The sequence below is a fragment of the Notolepis coatsorum genome, assembly GCF_963971535.1.
Source record: "Notolepis coatsorum genome assembly, chromosome: 4".
In the NCBI taxonomy this organism is placed as follows: Eukaryota; Metazoa; Chordata; class Actinopteri; order Aulopiformes; family Paralepididae; genus Notolepis; species Notolepis coatsorum.
The window spans coordinates 5744814-5764939 of record NC_140168.1 but is presented as its reverse complement, the minus strand read 5'-3'; the positions used below and the strand labels follow the sequence as shown (position 1 = coordinate 5764939).

At 42.9% G+C, this 20126-nt stretch overlaps 1 protein-coding gene across 1 annotated transcript; it reads left to right on the top strand.

Annotated features, from left to right (window-relative positions):
* Positions 1–1017: 1017 nt before the first annotated feature.
* Positions 1018–11791, top strand: LOC311227618 (E3 ubiquitin-protein ligase TRIM35-like; the record flags this gene model as incomplete). Its single annotated transcript, XM_084313340.1, has 5 exons — positions 1018–1023; positions 7414–7608; positions 9631–9861; positions 10162–10184; positions 11128–11791. The coding sequence occupies 5 exons, from the start codon at positions 1018–1020 to the stop codon at positions 11789–11791; spliced, it is 1119 nt and encodes a 372-aa protein (XP_084169466.1).
* Between the last annotated feature and the right edge of the window lie 8335 nt (positions 11792–20126).

The window sequence follows — 20126 nt, the reverse complement described above, 5'->3', positions numbered from 1 at the left end:
CAGAGCAGAACAACCCCCTCAGAACCAGAATGTTGTTGGAAAGTCCGGGGGAAGTTTAGAAGGTGTGACACTTTCAGGAAGTAAACATGGACATATAGTGATACTGTTTATACAGCACACACCATAACAAGACCCCCCGCATTTCATTGTATACTTGTACGCCGTGACAAATAAAACTCTTGACTTGACTTGAAAAACAATATTAGATTAGATTCAAATATATTGTCATTATACAGCACAAGTACAGTACAATGAAAATAAGTATCAGTTTGAGTGCAAATGTAACAGTGCAATACGATGTACAGGTGATTAAACTGGGTATAAAATATATAAATGAGTAGTATGTATTAGATGTATTTTAGATGTATGTACATAATTATAGTATTAATATGTACAGTGATACAGGTATAAAGACACTATGGTAGTAAATCACACTGGCCAGCAGTGAAACTAGTAAGAGTATGTAAGGGATATTATGTACAGATATAGATATAGAATCTACAAATATGAAAAAAATGATTATATGCAGGTATGTACAGACAGATGTGTATATTTATATATATTTTCATTTCAAACCTTTATTTATACTCGTGAAAGCACTGAGGTTTCCCTCATTTACAGTGATGACGAGTTAACAAAGGACACAAATATCATAACAGTTAATAATTACAATGAATTACAATTACTACAATGATGGATTAAAAACAATTACATGATTCAGTACATAGGTCAAGTGCAATGCCTTTAAACTCCATGAATGACGGGAATGTTCCGAGCTTTAGAGTCTTTTGCAGGGTATTCCATGTGTACGGAGCATCGTAGGAGAAGGCAGACTTTCCAAGCTCAGACCGAACTCGAGGCACCCTGAGCACAAGCCGATCATTCGAACGAGTTTGATACTGTATATATATACAGTATATATAAATATATGGTATATACAGCATTATTGTACATATGCTATCAGAGTTATGGGTTATATGCAGGTGTTTACAGTAAGTAGGTATATAGAAGGATAATATGCAGGTACGTACAGAGAGATGTGGATATATATATATATACACGGTAAGAATACATATATATATATAAATATATGGAATATGCAACATTATTGTACATGCTATCATACAGAGTTATATGGGTTATATGCAGGTGAGAGTTAACCATCTGTAGTGTGGTAGTGAAAGGGTTAAATATACTGTAAAGAATACATTTAAAAAGAGCACGTGCCCTGATGACATACATGTGGGCTGCCACAAGTAGGCTGGGTGGAGGTTGTAGAGTTGTCTTCTAGGTCAAAGGAACACATGGCGGCAGTATAATCTAATGCCTTGTGTGAAACGGAACAAGTGCACATGGTGTAAATTAAATAGGTCACAATTAGGGATGCTCGATATTGGCTTTTTTACAGGATACCGATATACCGATATTGTCCAACTCTTAATTTCCGATACCGATATCAACCGATATCAACCGATATATGCAGGGTTTCCCCCCCCCCCAATTTTTTTTAAATAATTTCAGGTAATTAACATTACATATCTCTTGTAGTGGAATTAATACATACTTTTGACAATAAATAAAATCAGAATTTGTTCTTACTTGCTTGCCTGGGTAAATAAAGGTTGTTAAAGAAATGTTAAAGAAAATTAAAACCGATACCGATATTTTCCGATATCACATTTTAATGCCGATATCGGCCGATAATATTGGTAGGCCGATAATATCGGACATCCCTAGTCACAATGGATGGTATTTATATTTCCTCCAAATCTACGGCGTCATTATCTTTTCTACAAAAACTGTAACCTTCTTTGCACAGGTTGCAAGTAGACATGATAAAGTCATTTTGAGATTATTTATTTATGTACTTAACCTTTATTTCACCAGGTAAGACGCTTGAGCTCAAAGAGCTCTTTTTTTTGCAACACCTGACAGAAAACAACAACAAACAAGAAGCAACCATACATAACATAGATGATATACAGTACAACCATACAGGACAGTAAATGAACATGAGATGATATACACTACATTTGCATAAGTCGTTTGACGTGTTGAGCTCTAATAAATGACAGTTTCAGTTTCTTTAATAGTTGTCATACAGAAGTACAGAATACTTTCATACAAAATGCTTCTTACTGTTACGCTCCAGAGACTGTGCTAGACAAGATAGTATCAAATAACATAGTATAGCATGTAGTTTAGAAGAAGAAAATGAGGTCACAGTGTTCGGTATAGACATATGTACAATGTTCTGAGTTACCATATAATATACAATACTATGCAGTGTACTAATGTACCGTACTATATAGTGCAAAGCAGAAATGGGATGAGGTACAATTTAGGTACAATTTACAGTAAGGTGTACGAGTTGTAGTGCAATCCTTCATCAATAAATATAAAGTGTGGGGAGTGGGTGCTACAGTGTGTTTGTTTAAAGTGGGTGTGTGCTATAAAGTGTGTGGAGTGGGTGCTACAGTGTGTTTGTTTAAAGTGAGTGTGTGCGTGTGGATGTGTGTGCTATGTGCGTTTGGTGGTTGTTGTTGTGTAGGGGAGGATCTATGGTGGTTGTTGTTGTGTAGTGTTCATTCATTGTTCGTTTAGCAGCCTGATGGCCTGGGGATAGAAGCTTCTTCTGAGTCTTTCTGTGCTCGCCTTGAGACTCCGGTATCGCTTGCCTGACCGCAGCAGTTCAAAGAGGCAGTTGTTCGGGTGACTGGAGTCTTTAATGATTCTCTTAGCCTTGCCCTTGCAACGCTTGTTGTAAATGTTCTGGAGGGTGGGGAGCCCCCCTCCAATTGTGCGTTCGGCTGAACGTGTCACTCTTTGTAGTCTGCTTCGGTCTTGTGCAGTGCTATTCCCAAACCAGGAGGTGATGTTGCCGGTCAAGATGCTCTCTATTGTACATGAGTAGAAGTTCTTAAGGATCTTCTGACTGACTTGGAACTTCCTTCTTCCTGAGGAAGTAGAGGCGTTGTCGTGCCTTCTTCACAACACTGTCAATGTGTGTGGTCCATGTCAAGTCCTCGGATATGTAGGCTCCGAGGTACTTAAAGCTGTTGACTCTCTCAACCGGTGCCCCGTCGATGCTGAGGGGGCTGTAGTCCTTGACCCCCGACCTCCTGAAGTCCACAATCTGACAGTAATCACGGCTGTTCTCAATCTACCTTGTGTATCTACTGTGTCCCTTTCACTACCACACTACAGAAGGTTAACCCTTTCACTACCACACTACAGAAGGTTAACCATTTCACTACCACACTACAGAAGGTTAACCCTTTCACTACCACACTACAGAAGGTTAACCTTTCACTACCACACTACAGAAGGTTAACCTTTCACTACCACACTACAGAAGGTTAACCCTTTCACTACCACACTACAGAAGGTTAACCTTTCACTACCACACTACAGACGGTTAACCCTTTCACTACCACACTACAGAAGGTTAACCCTTTCACTACCACACTACAGAAGGTTAACCTTTCACTACCACACCACAGACGGTTAACCCTTTCACTACCACAACACAGAAGGTTAACCCTTTCACTACCATACTACAGAAGGTTAACCTTTCACTACCACACTACAGACGGTTAACCCTTTCACTACCACACTACAGACGGTTAACCCTTTCACTACCACAACACAGAAGGTTAACCCTTTCACTACCATACTACAGAAGGTTAACCTTTCACTACCACGATACAGAAGGTTAACCTTTCACTACCACACTACAGATGGTTAACCCTTTCACTACCACACTACAGACGGTTAACCTTTCACTACCACACTACAGAAGGTTAACCTTTCACTACCACACTACAGATGGTTAACCCTTTCACTACCACACTACAGACGGTTAACCTTTCACTACCACACTACAGAAGGTTAACCTTTCACTACCACACTACAGACGGTTAACCCTTTCACTACCACACTACATACGGTTAACCTTTCACTACCACACTACAGAAGGTTAACCCTGTTCACTACCACACTACAGACAGTCTGTGGTGTGGTAGTGAAAGGGTTAACCTTCTGTAGTGTGGTTGTGAAAGGTTTAACCCTTTGTCGTGTGGCAGTGAAAGGGTTAACCTGCTGTATTGTCCCAGTGAAAGGGTTAACCATTTGGTAGTGTGGTAGTGTCGGGGATTCCGACCGTGTTCAGATCCTCTTTGAAAAGAGGGGGATCCGTCGCTGCAAATAATTTAGTTCCATTCAGATGTGGATTTCTTTTATAGTTTAATTAGGCACAATTATTAATATTAAACAGAGCAGTTGATGCAGAAAAAACAAAAGACATCAGAATATATTCTCGAGCCAGTGAGTCCCTCTAAGACGAAATGCCACAAGACTGGTGGGTCCAGTTAGCCCCCGTCTGTCCAGAGAGTCTGTCCTATATATCAAAACGTAGGAGTCCCTCGACAGAGAGAGAGATAACCCTCAAGGTCGGCCTACAAATGGAATGCAGATATGGCAGTAGATATGGCATATTGTAGACGGTGAGGTCACTACACCTGGTTATATACTAGAGAGGTGAGGTCACTACACCTGGTTATATACTAGAGAGGTGAGGTCACTACACCTGGTTATATACTAGAGAGGTGAGGTCACTACACCTGGTTATATACTAGAGAGGTGAGGTCACTTCACCTGGTTATATACTAGAGAGGTGAGGTCACTTCACCTGGTTATATACTAGAGAGGTGAGGTCACTACACCTGGTTATATACTAGAGAGGTGAGGTCACTTCACCTGGTTATATACTAGAGAGGTGAGGTCACTACACCTGGTTATATACTAGAGAGGTGAGGTCACTACACCTGGTTATATACTAGAGAGGTGAGGTCACTTCACCTGGTTATATACTAGAGAGGTGAGGTCACTACACCTGGTTATATACTAGAGAGGTGAGGTCACTACACCTGGTTATATACTAGAGAGGTGAGGTCACTCACTACACCTGATTATATACTAGAGAGGTGAGGTCACTACACCTGGTTATATACTAGAGAGGTGAGGTCACTACACCTGGTTATATACTAGAGAGGTGAGGTCACTACACCTGGTTATATACTAGAGAGGTGAGGTCACTTCACCTGGTTATATACTAGAGAGGTGAGGTCACTACACCTGGTTATATACTAGAGAGGTGAGGTCACTACACCTGGTTATATACTAGAGAGGTGAGGTCACTACACCTGGTTATATACTAGAGAGGTGAGGTCACTACACCTGGTTATATACTAGAGAGGTGAGGTCACTTCACCTGGTTATATACTAGAGAGGTGAGGTCACTTCACCTGGTTATATACTAGAGAGGTAAGGTCACTTCACCTGGTTATATACTAGAGAGGTGAGGTCACTACACCTGGTTATATACTAGAGAGGTGAGGTCACTACACCTGGTTATATACTAGAGAGGTGAGGTCACTACACCTGGTTATATACTAGAGAGGTGAGGTCACTACACCTGGTTATATACTAGAGAGGTGAGGTCACTTCACCTGGTTATATACTAGAGAGGTGAGGTCACTACACCTGGTTATATACTAGAGAGGTGAGGTCACTACACCTGGTTATATACTAGAGAGGTGAGGTCACTACACCTGGTTATATACTAGAGAGGTGAGGTCACTTCACCTGGTTATATACTAGAGAGGTGAGGTCACTACACCTGGTTATATACTAGAGAGGTGAGGTCACTACACCTGGTTATATACTAGAGAGGTGAGGTCACTACACCTGGTTATATACTAGAGAGGTGAGGTCACTACACCTGGTTATATACTAGAGAGGTGAGGTCACTTCACCTGGTTATATACTAGAGAGGTGAGGTCACTTCACCTGGTTATATACTAGAGAGGTGAGGTCACTACACCTGGTTATATACTAGAGAGGTGAGGTCACTTCACCTGGTTATATACTAGAGAGGTGAGGTCACTTCACCTGGTTATATACTAGAGATGTGGGCGTGGCTAGGTGAATGGTAGGTGCATGAAAAGTTCTTTCAACGAACGCCCACAGGCGCGAGCCAGTAATGACATAACTAGGATTATAACCTTTGATATACAGGTGATAAACATCAGTGTTTCTACACTCCTCATCGACCGACACCCGCCTGCTCCAGATAAAACCCACAGCTCGTACTGAAGGAGTAGGACTAGCTTTAGACAAACACAGGAAGGACTAGTGTAGAGGAGCCAAAGCTATATATCGCTGCTGTCGGGACAAAACCTCATAACTCCAAAAACCCAACTTTTCAGCAGATGAAAAAAACTAACACAGATTTGAGGGTGAATAGAGTTAAGAGGTTTAGACAGATGATCGGTTTAATGCTTTCCCATTGTTTAAACTTTGTAAAACCCACACACACATATGGAGGATGATCTACCGAGTTGATTTATATAATAAAAAAAAAATTCAAAAAATGGAGTTATGAGGTTTTGTCCCGACAGCAGCGATATTTAGGTTATGGTATATTATATATGAATGTTTATGTTTATTTTTATATCCTTACATTGAAACGGCATTAGGAATGTTGATTGGATTTAGATAAAGTCATTGAACCGTCTTATTTGTCATAATAGAACATTCTAGAACATTTGTGATGTCACAATAGGATGTCATAATAGAACATTCTAGAACATTAAGTTTCATAGCCGAATGTTCTAGAACATTGGTGATGTCATCATATGATGTCATGACCGAACATTCTAGAACGTTTGTGTATATATATATATTCAGCAATTCTCTCTGCCAGGTCAGTGTGCATCTTGAAACAGTGCTGAGCAGTACTGAACCGATAGACTAAACAGCATAGATTTTCGGCTTTCCAATGTGGAGGAATCTTCATGTGTCGAGTCGGCGGTGATTTGGAGACTGGACCTTGTAGTAGTAACGTGAATATTTAGGAAAAAAGCTTTGGGGCCGCTTCTGTAAAGAAAGACTTCGCTGTGGAAGAGAAATAAACCATTTTGATATCTTTGTTTTACACTGGAGCGGCTGTGGACATTATTTGTCTTTATCAACGCACATACTACTCACGAGTAAGCAACTTTAACCAGTAGAATGGAACGTCGGCCCTCATAACTAGTGATCAAACAGTGACTTCAACCAGCTGCTGACTGAATCTAAGTAAGTTTATAACAAAAGTTAAAGTAAACTTCAGGGAGCTTTCCAGAGGAGGGAGTGTTACTGAGAGACAAAATGGCTTCGTCTCATTGTGAAGAGGATCTGTCTTGTCCTGTGTGCCGTGACATCTACACAGATCCTGTCATTTTGTTGTGTAGCCACAGCTTCTGTAAAGCCTGTCTGCAACAATACTGGAGAGACAGAGAAGACAAGAACTGTCCACTTTGTAGGGAAGTCTCTTCAATTTTAAATCCTCCTCGTAACTTGGCTTTGAAGAACCTGTGTGAGGCCTTCAGGGAGAGAAGCCAGGGAGCTCCAGCAGGTTCTGAGGTGCTCTGCAGTCTGCACAGAGAAGAACTCAAGCTCTTCTGTCTGGATGACCACCAGCCCATCTGTGTGGTGTGTCAGTCCTCCAGAAAACACAAGAGCCACAACTGCTGCCCCATAGAGGAAGCTTCGGAGGATCACAAGGTATGGCAAAATCATTATTATATTAATTTATTCAATCTTTAATTATACTCAATAAATACACAGAGTAAACATTGTTGTCACATTGTTAAACATTAGACAATCAGAACAATTAGATGGGATTAGATTCAGACACTGATGTTGGAGTTGATTTATTTTTGTCCACAACGTAGGAGGTGTGAGAGTCAATGTCAGTGTGGGAGTCAATGTCAGTGTGGGAGTCAATGTCAGTGTGGAAGTCAATGTCATTATGGGAGTCAATGTCAGTGTGGGAGTCAATGTCAGTGTGGGAGTCCAGGGTGGCCTGGGTGGCAAACGTACTCTAGTCCGTGAGTTGAAACCGGTGCTGCAGCACAGAGTCCTCAGACCTGCATCTTTCAAGTGAAATACATCATGAATGAATGAATTAATGAATTCCATTGCAGAAGCAGCTCCAGGCTCCACTGAAGACCTTACGTGACAAGCTACAGGCCTTTAAAGAAATCAAACAAACATGCGTCCGCACAGCAGAACACGTAAAGGTACAAATATTCTGTATTAATGATAAATTATTTACTGTAAGGTTGCAGCTGCACTCAACCTACACACAGTAAAAATAAGTGCCCTATTGTACATTTGTAGTCCATTGTGGGAGAGACATGATTTTTAACCCCCCTACTGTATATTTCAGTTAGTTAGATAGTAAATTATAACACTACCTTATGCATACTGCACCTTATGTGACACTGTGAATGCTGTATAGTTAGTTAGATAGTAAATTATATTGACTTACTTCTAGGGATGTCGGCCGATTATCGGCATTAAAATGTGATATCGGAAAATATCAGTATCGTTATTTTTTTTTTTACATTTCTATAACCTTTATTTACCCAGGCAAGCAAGTAAGAACAAATTCAGATTTAATTTATTGTCAAAAGTATGCATAATGTTGTGTTAGTTCCACAACAAGAGATATGTAATGTTGATTACCTGAAATTATTCCGTTTTTTGGGGGGGAAACCCTGCATATATCGGTATCGGTTGATATCGGTATATCGGTATCGGTAAAAAAAGCCAATATCGAGCATCCCTACTTATTTCCTTAAACTTATTTGTTTACACTGCTTGTGTTGTTTTTACTACCTGAACCCCCCCCCCAGGGGCGTAATTATGGGGGGGGGGACATGTCCTCTGCATGTTTTCAGAAGGCAGTTATGGTCCCCTGCACTTTTTTACCGTCCAAAACAATGTTACACGATAATAAACAGAGACGCGACGCGGCACTTGGACCACACGGAAAACAGCTGCTTGTTCCATCAATAAAGGAATATCTTATCTTATCTTATCTCTGAGCTCAGGTCTCTGATGTCCTGAGCCATTGTCATGCAAAGACAAGGTGAGCACCCGGCGAGGGACGAGTCGCATCTTTGTGTGCACGCGCTAAGTACCGAGCACAGCTGTCTTTGCATAACAACAACAGCCATGTCGTCAGGTGTGCTCAAATACATAGCACCCCTCCCCTGAAAGTTTGGTGTGAAACTGAACGATGGTCTGTGTCTGTGATTGCCATGAAATGCAACAGCATTGCTTGGTCTCTGTGAAATATCTGTCTATGACCTTGTTGTATTTAAAAGCCTCTAGGCTGTTGTTTTATACATTGTAGATAATAAATAGCACAATCTCTCTCTCTCTCTCTCTCTCTCTCTCTCTCTCTCTCTCTCTCTCTCTCTCTCTCTCTCTCTCTCTCTCTCTCTCTCTCTCTCTCTCTCTCTCTCTCTCACGTTCCGAGACTCGTGCAGTGTTATGACTTGTCATAAGTGAATTGTATATAGAAACATCTCACCAAAATGTACTTGCACAACTGATTTTTATTTATTTTTTAATCTACAACCTTACAGCCACTGACCACGCCCCACAAATGTGTCCCCTCCACCATTGAAAACTAAATTATGCCCTTGCCCCCCCCATCCCCCATGCTGCTATGATGCCTGAATTACCCCAAGGGGATCAATAAAGGAATATCTTATCTTATCTTATAATCTCCAGGTCCAGGCCCTGCACACAGAGAAGCAGATTAAGAAGGAGTTTAAGAAGCTTCACCAATTTCTTCACAAGGAACAGGAGGCCAGGGTAGCTGCACTGAAGGAGGAAGAGGAGCAGAAGAGCCAGACGATGAAGGAGAAGATTGAGGAGCTGGACAGAGAGATGTCAACCCTTTCAGACACAATCAGAGCCATAGAGCAGGAGATGAACGCTGAACACGTCTCCTTCCTGCAGGTCAGGACTGGTCTCTCTTCAGTTCATAGGGAATGATGCTGAGGATGTTTAGTACACTGTAAAAACTGGGATTGGGGTTCATTCATATTTATTAAATAAGTATTAGTAACCTATACATAATAAAAAAGACTATGTGCCGTTTGAAATAGAATTGAGCTGAATTCAATGCATTTGAACCATTTATGAATTGCATTTTACACAGTTTTAGTTGAATACAATTAGCTGATAGTTTAAAAGTGACCAGATGACGCTCAGTTTTTACAGTGTCGTGTTTAACTTGATCTGTCTTTACCTCCATAGAACTACAAGACCACACTGAAAAGGTAAGTGATTTCTCTCTCTTTTTGTCGCTCTCTTTCTCTCTCTCATCTCTATCTCTTTCTATCTCTCTTTTTCTCAATTTCTCTTTCTTTCTATCTTTCTCTCCTTTCTCTCTCTCTCCTTTCTCTCTGACTCTCTTTCCATGACTGCCCCCATGTTAACCCTTTCACCGCTGCACTACCAAAACGGTTAACCCTTTCACTGCCACAAAACAGCCGGTTAACCCGGCGACCGTCGGTTGTGTGATAGTAAAGGGTTAACCTTCTGTCGTGTGGCAGTGAAAGGGTTAACGGGCGTCGCTGTTCACCACGGCCGTGGGTGGGTGCGCGACTCGCGGGCCGGAAGCGAAGTTCTTTTTCCGCTCCGATTGGATTCAGAGGCGTGCACCACACGTATTTTCACAGAAATACACTCAACATCTGCATTATTACCACACATATAGATGTTGTTCAACCAGCTAATGTGTCTGTATCTCTCCCAATACAAATAAACCATATTACTATACTTTATCAGGAGTACGTCACACTGATCATCATTCTAAAATGCATTCTAACATTCTAATTAATGAGATAATAACGGGTTATACATGCAAAATGGACACTGGAACTGGAAATCTTTTATTTAAATTTTTTTTTATCTTCAAACGGGGACTGACTTCAACTTCAACTTTAAATTACTTTATTTTCGTTTGGGAACTACATTTGTGCAGTGGTTGAAAGACAAACATACAGTCACAATACATAGACACTCACCACTATAATTTTTTTTTATTTAATACAATTTATTGTGTATTGTGTATTTATTGATTGAGTGGAAATGATTGTATTAGAAACATGATGGAGAAGAGATGGAATACAGTTATTTTTATGGAAATCAATATCTCTCTCTTCTCTGCGGCTCTGAAGCTAAGCCCACAGCAGGACTGACTCTTGAATGTTCTTCCAGAGCTCAGTGCAACCTGCCTCGTCCACAGCTGGTCTCAGGAGCGCTGATAGACGAGGCCAAACACCTGGGCAACCTGGCCTTCAGAGTCTGGGAGAAGATGAAGGAGAGGGTCAAGTTCACTCTTGTCACTCTGGACCCAAACACTGCAACACCCTGCTTCTCTATATCTGATGATCTGACCAGTGTGAGAGACACAGACACAAAGCAGCAGCTCCCTGACAACCCAGAGAGGAACATGGTGTATAGCATTGTTCTGGGTTCTGAGAGCTTCAGCTCAGGGAAACACAGCTGGGAGGTGGAGGTGGGAGACCATCCTGACTGGGCTATAGGTGTAGCTAAAGAGTCATTTGACAACAAGAGAGAGGGGCTAGAGATATCACCACAACATGGTATCTGGGCTATAGGTTATTGGAGTGGTAAGTACACTAATGGTCTGAGTCAGATCCTCAAAGTGAAGAGGAGCCTCCAGAGGATCAGAGTACAGCTGGACTATAACGTGGGGAAGCTGTCCTTCTACGACCGTGAAGACATGACTCACATCTACACTCATGAACACACCTTTACTGAGAAACTCTACCCATTTTTCGATATAGGACCGGCTGGTGATGCCAAACACCCTGATATAAACATCTGCCCATCAGAGGTGTCTCTCTCTGTGATATAGTCATGACAGTGAGGTGTGTGTGTGTGTGTGTGTGTGTGTGTGTGTGTGTGTGTGTGTGTGTGTGTGTGTGTGTGTGTGTGTGTGTGTGTGCGTGCGTGCGTGCGTGCGTGCGTGCGTGCGTGCGTGCGTGCGTGCGTGCGTGCGTGTGGTGTGTGTGTGGTGTGTGTGTGTGTGTGTGGTGTGTGTGTGTGTGTGTGTGTGTGTGTGTGTGTGTGTGTGTGTGTGTGTGTGTGTGTGTGTGTGTGTGTTCGGGACCGATCCCACTTCACTTCCATTCTCCTGGCTCTACCGCCTGGCAGGTATTACCTTAAAGAGATTAAGTTAGGTATTACTTATCTTAAAGAGATTAAGTAAGGTATTACTTACTTTAAAGAGATATTTCGCTTTAGTTTCACTAGTTTCCTCGGTCTTACCTCCACACCTCCAGGAACGGTGCTGTTGACAGAAGACGACTTGAGATTCTACTAAAGTGAAATGTCCCTTTAAGCAGTAACTGTCTCATTACGAACAAGGATGTATCTTATTTGTTTTAGGACAGAGGAGGCGATTGTCTTGTGATTTTACAGAAAGAGTTCATAAATGTGCCCTTTTTTCCCCACGGCTGAGCGATATCGACGCCATCGAGGTCAGAGGTCAGAGTTGAGACGCACCGCTTGACCCCCACGTGTTGGGGGGGGGGGGTACTGCGGTTAGATACATGTAGTGGAAACACTGGTGTCTGTGAGAGCGTGTGTGTGTGTAACGGGATGTGTATGAAATATGAATATGAAGCTACAAGGAATCCATGGGAAATGCAGTTGTACATTATTACATTTAAAAAAAAAAATTAAACTTAAATTTTTATTCAACATTTATGGACATACAACATAACATTTATATTGACATCCATAACATAACGACATACATATATGGGTACATTCATGAAATTAAAACTAAACACATCATAAAACAACACTGTTAAACAGACCTAAATAATAAAGTACAAAAAACATAAAACAATTGTCATACCCAACAGAAATAAAAATAGAAAAAACTAACTAAAGCAAAAGTGTGTGACACGGGTTCAGAGACCCTCCTTGAACCTCTTTCCTCCTTTACCCTTCACCCTCTTGTGTTGCATTTGGTCCCTCCTCTGTGATGTTGTTTTCGTTCCCCTTGTAATCCTCCCACTTTCCCCATCTTTCTCCAAATTTCTCTTCCTGTAACCTCAGCATGTGTGTTATCCTCTCCATATCCTGTATCTCTTCCACTATTCCTACCCATTGTGCTATTGTCGGTGGGTCTTCTTTGTACCACAGTCTTGTTATTGCTTTTCTGGCCGCTATCAACATTATCTTTATTAAATATTTGTCCCCCCCTTGTATTCCCTCGTGTGTCAGGTCTCCTAAGTAAAGCACCAGTCCTGTTTGTGGTAACCCGTATCCTAATATTCTGATCATTGCCTCCCCTATCTCCTCCCAATACCCCTTCAGCTTCTGACATCCCCAGAATATGTGCGTGTGATTTGCCCCCTCCTTCCCACACATCCTCCAGCATGTTCTTTGTGTTGGTGCATATTTTCCCTTCAGCTCTGGGGTTATAAAGAATCTGATTATGTTTTTCCATCCAAACTCTTTCCATATCCTCGATCCTGGTGTTGAATGTTGCACCTCGCATATGTTCCCCCATTCCTTCCCTGTTATTTCTATCTCTAGTTCTCTCTCCCATTTCTCCCTTATGTAATCGGTCGTGTGTCCCTTGATGTTCATTATAGCCCGGTATATTGCTGATATTACTCTTCCTTGCCCCCCTTCGTATGCCCATACTATCATCTTGATTATTCCATTCTGTTCTTCGTCTTTGGCCCCCCTTATTTCTTTGTTGTAGTAGTCTCTAACCTGTAGATATCTGAAGTGGTCCCTGTTTTCTAGTCCAAATTTCTCCTTTAATTTTTGTAGTGTCTGCATTTCCCCCTTCTCTATAATTTTGCATATCGCTGTTGCCCCCCCCCTCTCCCACCTTCTGAATCCATGGTCTAACCTCCCTGGTTTGAATCTCTTGTCATGTGCTACCCATCTCAGAACCCCTGACTGCTTCTCCAATTTGTGTGTTTTTACTACTCTGTTCCATATGGTCAAGGTGCATTTGGTGATTGGATCTAATAGTCCCTCTTTTTCTTTAAATAGTTCCCTATCTCCCACCAGAGCTTGTACCTTGTATCCCTCCCCTTCTTTTTCAATGTCTATCCATCTTGCCTCATATCTGTCGTTACACCAGCACGTCACTGCTCTCAGTTGTGCTGCATAGTAATAATCTTGTAGGCTGGGTACTGCCATCCCTCCCTCTTCCTTTGGTAGTTGTAGTGTTTTATATCTGACCTGTGGTCTTCTCCCCGCCCATATGAACCTCGATATCAGTCAGTCGCACTCCCTGAATTGATTCTGTGGTATTTGTATCGGTAGTGACTGGAATAGGTACAGTAACCTTGATAGTATGTTCATTTTAATGACCTCTATTCTTGAATTGAAGTCCAAGGGCATTACTGTCCATCTCTCTAAGTCTCTCTTGATGTTCTGATTTATCTGTGTATAGTTCGCCTCAAACAGTTTCCCCACCCCTCTCGTGATGTTCACCCCTAAGTATTTAATCTTGTCCATGTCCCATCTTATCCCGTACTGTTCCCTAATTTCCGTCGTTGGGGTATAGTTCCATGCTAAGGTCTGTGTCTTTGTCACGTTTAGTTTGTATCCTGAGTAGTGGCCATATTCCTTCAGTAGATCCATCAGTGCCGGGAAGCTCTTGTCTGGTTGCCTCATGTATACTATCACGTCGTCCGCAAATAGGCCTAGTTTATATTCCGTTCCCTTTATCCTTACTCCCTTAATGTCCTCGGTCTGTCTCATCAGTTGTGCCAGTGGTTCTATGAAAACGGCGAAGAGCGTTGGTGAGAGACAACATCCCTGTCTGGTAGCCCTCTCTAATCTGATTCTATCCGTCAAGCTGCCATTCACCTTAACCCTCGCTGTCGGTTCTTGATATAGCGCCTTGATCATCTTCATCGCCCTCCCGTTCAGTCCGAACCTCATCAATGTTTTATATAAAAATGTCCAGCTCACACTGTCGAATGCTTTTTCTGCATCTAGGCTAATCAGTACCGCGCTACCACCTTGTTTTTGTATCTCCTCTACTATGTGTAATGTCTTTCTCACGTTGTCCTGTGTCTGTCTCCCTTTAATAAATCCAGTTTGATCTTCATCTATAATGTCTGGCATAAACGTCTCAAATCTCTTTGATATTATCGATGTATACATCTTGTAATCCACGTTGAGTATGGACACAGGTCTGAAACTACTACATAATTCTCTATCCTTCCCTTCTTTCGGTATCGTGGTGATTATGGCTTCCTTCCACGAGGGGGGCATTTTGCCCTCTTCCATCGTGTGTCTGAACGCCGCCCCTAACATGGGTGCTAATTCCGTTCTAAATGTCTTGTAGAATTCCGATGGGAATCCGTCGCTCCCCGGAGATTTGTTGTTTTTAGCTCTACTAATTGCCTCTTCCAGTTCTCGTTCCGTAATTATTTTATATAATTCTTCATTCTGTGCTTTCCCTATCGATGGTAGCTCTAGCTTCTCCAGACAGATATGCTTCTATTTCCTCTTCTCCCGCTGCTTTTGGCTGTGTGTATAGTTTCTCATAGTATTCTCTAAATGTCCTCTCTATTTCAGCTGGGTCTCTCAATATTTCATTAGTCTTTGTATCCCTTATTGTGTGTATCGTGTTCAACTTCTGTTGCGTCCTAATTCTCTTAGCCAACAGTCTGGTCGCTTTTGGTCCCCCTTCATAGTACGTTTGTTTCATGAACTTCGCTTTCTTTTCTATTTCCGTCAATAATTCCCTATTTATCCTGGCCTTTACTTCTTTGATTTCTCAGAGCGTTTCCTGTTCTTTTGATATCTGGTGTCTCCCCTCTAGCTTCTTCAGCTTCCCTATCAGATTGTGATATGTCTCCGTTCTGGCCTTCTTCAGCATTGCTGTCTTCTCCATCAATTTCCCCCTTATCACCACCTTCAGTGTGTCCCATAGAATGTTCGGATCTACCGCCCCGTTGTCATTTTCTTCCTTATACCTGGCTATCTCCTCCTTGATCTGACTCACCACCCCCTTGTTATTTAATATTCCTACATTTAGTCTCCAGATCGTGTTCCTCCGTCTCCCCTCCAGATCTACTGTCAGATATATGGCACTGTGATCCGATATGTCCGCTACTCCTATTCTGCTCTCCCGTACCCTGTAACTGTCCCCCGTCGTCATCAAAAAGTAGTCTATTCTCGCATATGTCACGTGCGGGTGTGAGTAATGTGTGTATTCCCTGTCCATGGCGTGCATCCCCCTCCAAACATCTGTAATTCCCATTTCCGTCATCTGAATATTCATATATCTACTGATTGGTGCCCGTCCTTTTCTAGTACTCGTGGTGTCTAGGTCGTGATTCAGTACTACATTAAAATCTCCCGCGCATATCAATATCCCTTCTAGTTCCATCACTATCATATAAAAAATGGTCTCATATAAATCCCTCTCACTCTCTGGGGGTGCATAAACATTCACTAACGTAATCATTTGACCCTCCATTTTTCCCTTCACCAGAACAAACCTTCCCTCCTTGTCTCTTACTTCCTTGATCAATTCAAATTTGACTGTGTTTTTGATTAACGTGATTACTCCTCTCCTCAGGTTCCGTTTAAAGGAACTATAGTATGCATTTTCATATCCAAATCTCTTCAGTTTCTCATGATCCTGTGCTACCAAATGTGTCTCCTGCAGAAAAATCACTTCCATCTCACTTTTTTTACATTTCAACATCACTTTGCCCCTCTTTATCGTATTATTCATTCCATTAACGTTTAACGACATCATTTTTATACCTTTAACCATTGTCATCTTTCTTCTTCTTTCGTCTGTCAGTCCCCCCCATGTCACAATCATCCCCCCCTCCGGTTGTAGCCTCCGCTCTCTTCACCGAATACATATAATGATTAACATAAATAAAAAACATAAACTTTACATAAAGTGCTCCCAAGGCGTTCGGGGGGTCCCTGTCCCCCCCCCTGTCCCCTGCTGGTGGGTGAGGAGTAATTGCTCTCCTAGTGAGAGGTCTCCTCCTGACGACTTGGGGGTTTGAAACCTTTACCCCCAACCGCTCGTCATATTTGTCCAGCCTTCTTACTGTTTTTATTGCTGTCGAGCTCCTGGTCAAAAGCGCTCTGTCCTTCATTCTGATCAAAGACCCCCATTTCCTAGGTCCCTCTCAATGTGGCTCATATGTTCCAATGTCCCTCCTTCCTCCCAAACCCGTGTGTGGTGTCTTCTGTGTACCCCTTCTTACTTTCTTTTCCTCCCCTCTATTTTCTATGTGATGTCCATTTATCCCCTTAATCCCTTCCAATTGTGTTACTCGCAGCGTGTGTCTATGTATTTGTTTCAATATGTTCTGTGTTCCGTCTATCATACCTAATTATATTTCCATTTATTTCCTCCATCAGCATGTGTATTATGTGTCCATGTATACGTTATGTTCGTTCCTATATCCTGCCTCTAGCTGGGAATGTGTGTTTATGTATATGTTATTTCAGTTTCTATATTTTGTCTCTATTTGGATAGTTTTTTCCATCTCTTGTGCGTGTACTCATCCGTTCGTCTCCTCCCGCCTCCTCTCCCCTCCTTCTCCGTCTCTGGCCTCCTCGTCCGTCTCCGCCTTCGGTCTGTCATGTCTCACCTCGGCCTTCTCCTCTCTCCTCCCTCCTCTCCCGGGTTTCGATCTCCTACTCTGGTCAATCTGCGTGCTTTCTCCAATCTCTGCCGCAGGCTCAGCGTCTGGCCCTCCTGTCCCCTTCCTTCTCCGTCCTCCGCCATCTGCATCCCCCGTCGCCTCATCTCCTCCGCCGCCTCCTGCGCCGTCGCGTACGTCACCGTCCCTTCCTTCCAGTGAATCCTTAGCGAGGTCATGGGTGATTGGAATTTCATTCCGTTTTCTTTCAGAATTCTCTTCAGTCCCGCGTAGGACCTGCGTGTTATTGCTACCGCTGTCGAGTAATCGTGATCAAACGACAGTCTTTTCCCCTCGATTTCTATCTTCTTGGTCCACGCGGTTCTGAGTATCAATTCCTTAATCTCAAATCTCAGAAAGTTAATAATCACCGCCCTCGGAGGCCTGTCCGGTTTCGGTCTCGGAGCCAACGCCCTGTGGGCCTTCTGTATCTCCATTTTTTCCAGTCCCGTCTCCTCCAGTTGTTCCTTGATAAGCTTTTCCACATATTGGGTCACCGATTCCCCTTCGACTCCTTCTTTCAATCCCCATATTCTGATGTTATTTCTCCGTGACCTCCCCTCCATGTCCGATATCTTTGTCTCCATCTGTTCTTGTTTTTGAATCGCACACGTTAACACCTCGTGTATCTCTGTGTTCCATTCCTCCGTTTGCGCCGTTCTAGTCTGTACCTCTGTTACGTTTCTGTCCTGTTCCGCCATCTTCTCATCCACCCTTTTGAGTTCTGTATTCATTTCACCTCTGAAGTCCTCCTGTTCCTTCCTCAATTCCTCCCGTAAACTTCCCAATATCATTTCTTATCGTGTCCGAGTTCAGTTTTATGGTCGCCTGCATCGTGTCCGAGTTAAATTTTATGGTCGCCAATATCCCGGCCTGCATGAGCACGGCCCTTGTCCGTCTCAGCCGAAACTCCCTCTTCCTCCGCCTGCCCCTTCTCGGTCTCGCCTCGGGGGTTCTGCTCCATCGAACTCTCCTCTTCCTGTGAGTCCTCCATTTCTCTTTCCTTCATAATTGTTTTCTCCTCCTTCCTTCTCGTTTGCATCTTCATTTTTAATCACTTTTCGTCACTTTTCGGGTCTTTATTTCTCCGTTTTTCACTCTTTTGACCAGGAGCCTCACCGCATGCGTGCTACCCTTCCGCTCTCATACCGGAAGTCTACATTTACATTTTTGTGTACATTTTTGTGCAGTTGTACATTATTACTACAGTATTGAACTGAAAGACCCTCCAGTTAGAACCCCCCCCCCCTTGTCTCTATTATTTTTGTTTTATCATTTTCTTTGTAGTATATGAGAACTCTTGTTTCTCAGTAGGTGTAGTTTCTACAGAGCGGCAGGCGTGTCTCTGATGCAGTGCAGAGGTTCACTGGTGACACCACACTGGAGCTTGTTCAGTCTTTTGGCGCCACCTGGTGGCCATATTGATGTGTGTTTTTGTTTTGTTTGAGCTTCAGTAAACGAGTCAAGTCAAGTCAGGTCAAGAGTTTTATTTGTCACGGCATACAAGTATACAATGAAATGCGGGCAGACCAGGCTGCAGAAACAAATTAGTGGGGGGCATAAAATGTTCTCGGGGGGGCACAATGGTTTTTCAACACAGGTTCCCTTTTATACGTTTCAGCTGGGACAACGGCGCTGTGGCTTGCTTGGCGCTGCCCACGGTGCTGAACTAAACAGCAGAGAGGCAATTGAAAAATCTAATTTCTCTCTATCATTCGGAAATGCATTGCAATTTAGAGTTTCAAACACCGCTCGTGCGAGAGCGTTTTTCATTGGTCCATGTTGACCACCTTTCATTGGTCGATGTTGACCACTCCCCCGATCCTTAGACCACGCCCCCTTAGGCCACACCCCCTCAGTGTATCTCTTGAACCGTTTGTCGTAGAGACTTGCGGATTGTGCCATTGTACTCAGTAGGGATATCCTCTTTCATTTTTCATTGGTCGATGTTGACCACCTTTCATTGGTCGATGTTGACCACCTTTCATTGGTCGATGTTGACCACTCCCCCGATCCTTAGACCACGCCCCCTTAGGCCACACCCCCTCAGTGTATCTCTTGAACCGTTTGTCGTAGAGACTTGCGGATTGTGCCATTGTACTCAGTAGGGATATCCTCTTTCATTTTTCATTGGTCCATGTTGACCACCTTTCATTGGTCGATGTTGACCACTCCCCCGATCCTTAGACCACGCCCCCTTAGGCCACACCCCCTCAGTGTATCTCTTGAACCGTTTGTCGTAGAGACTTGCGGATTGTGCCATTGTACTCAGTAGGGATATCCTCTTTCATTTTTCATTGGTCGATGTTGACCACCTTTCATTGGTCGATGTTGACCACTCCCCCGATCCTTAGACCACGCCCCCTTAGGCCACACCCCCTCAGTGTATCTCTTGAACCGTTTGTCGTAGAGACTTGCGGATTGTGCCATTGTACTTAGTAGGGATATCCTCTTTCATTTTTCATTGGTCCATGTTGACCCCCTTTCATTGGTCGATGTTGACCACTCCCCCGATCCTTAGACCCC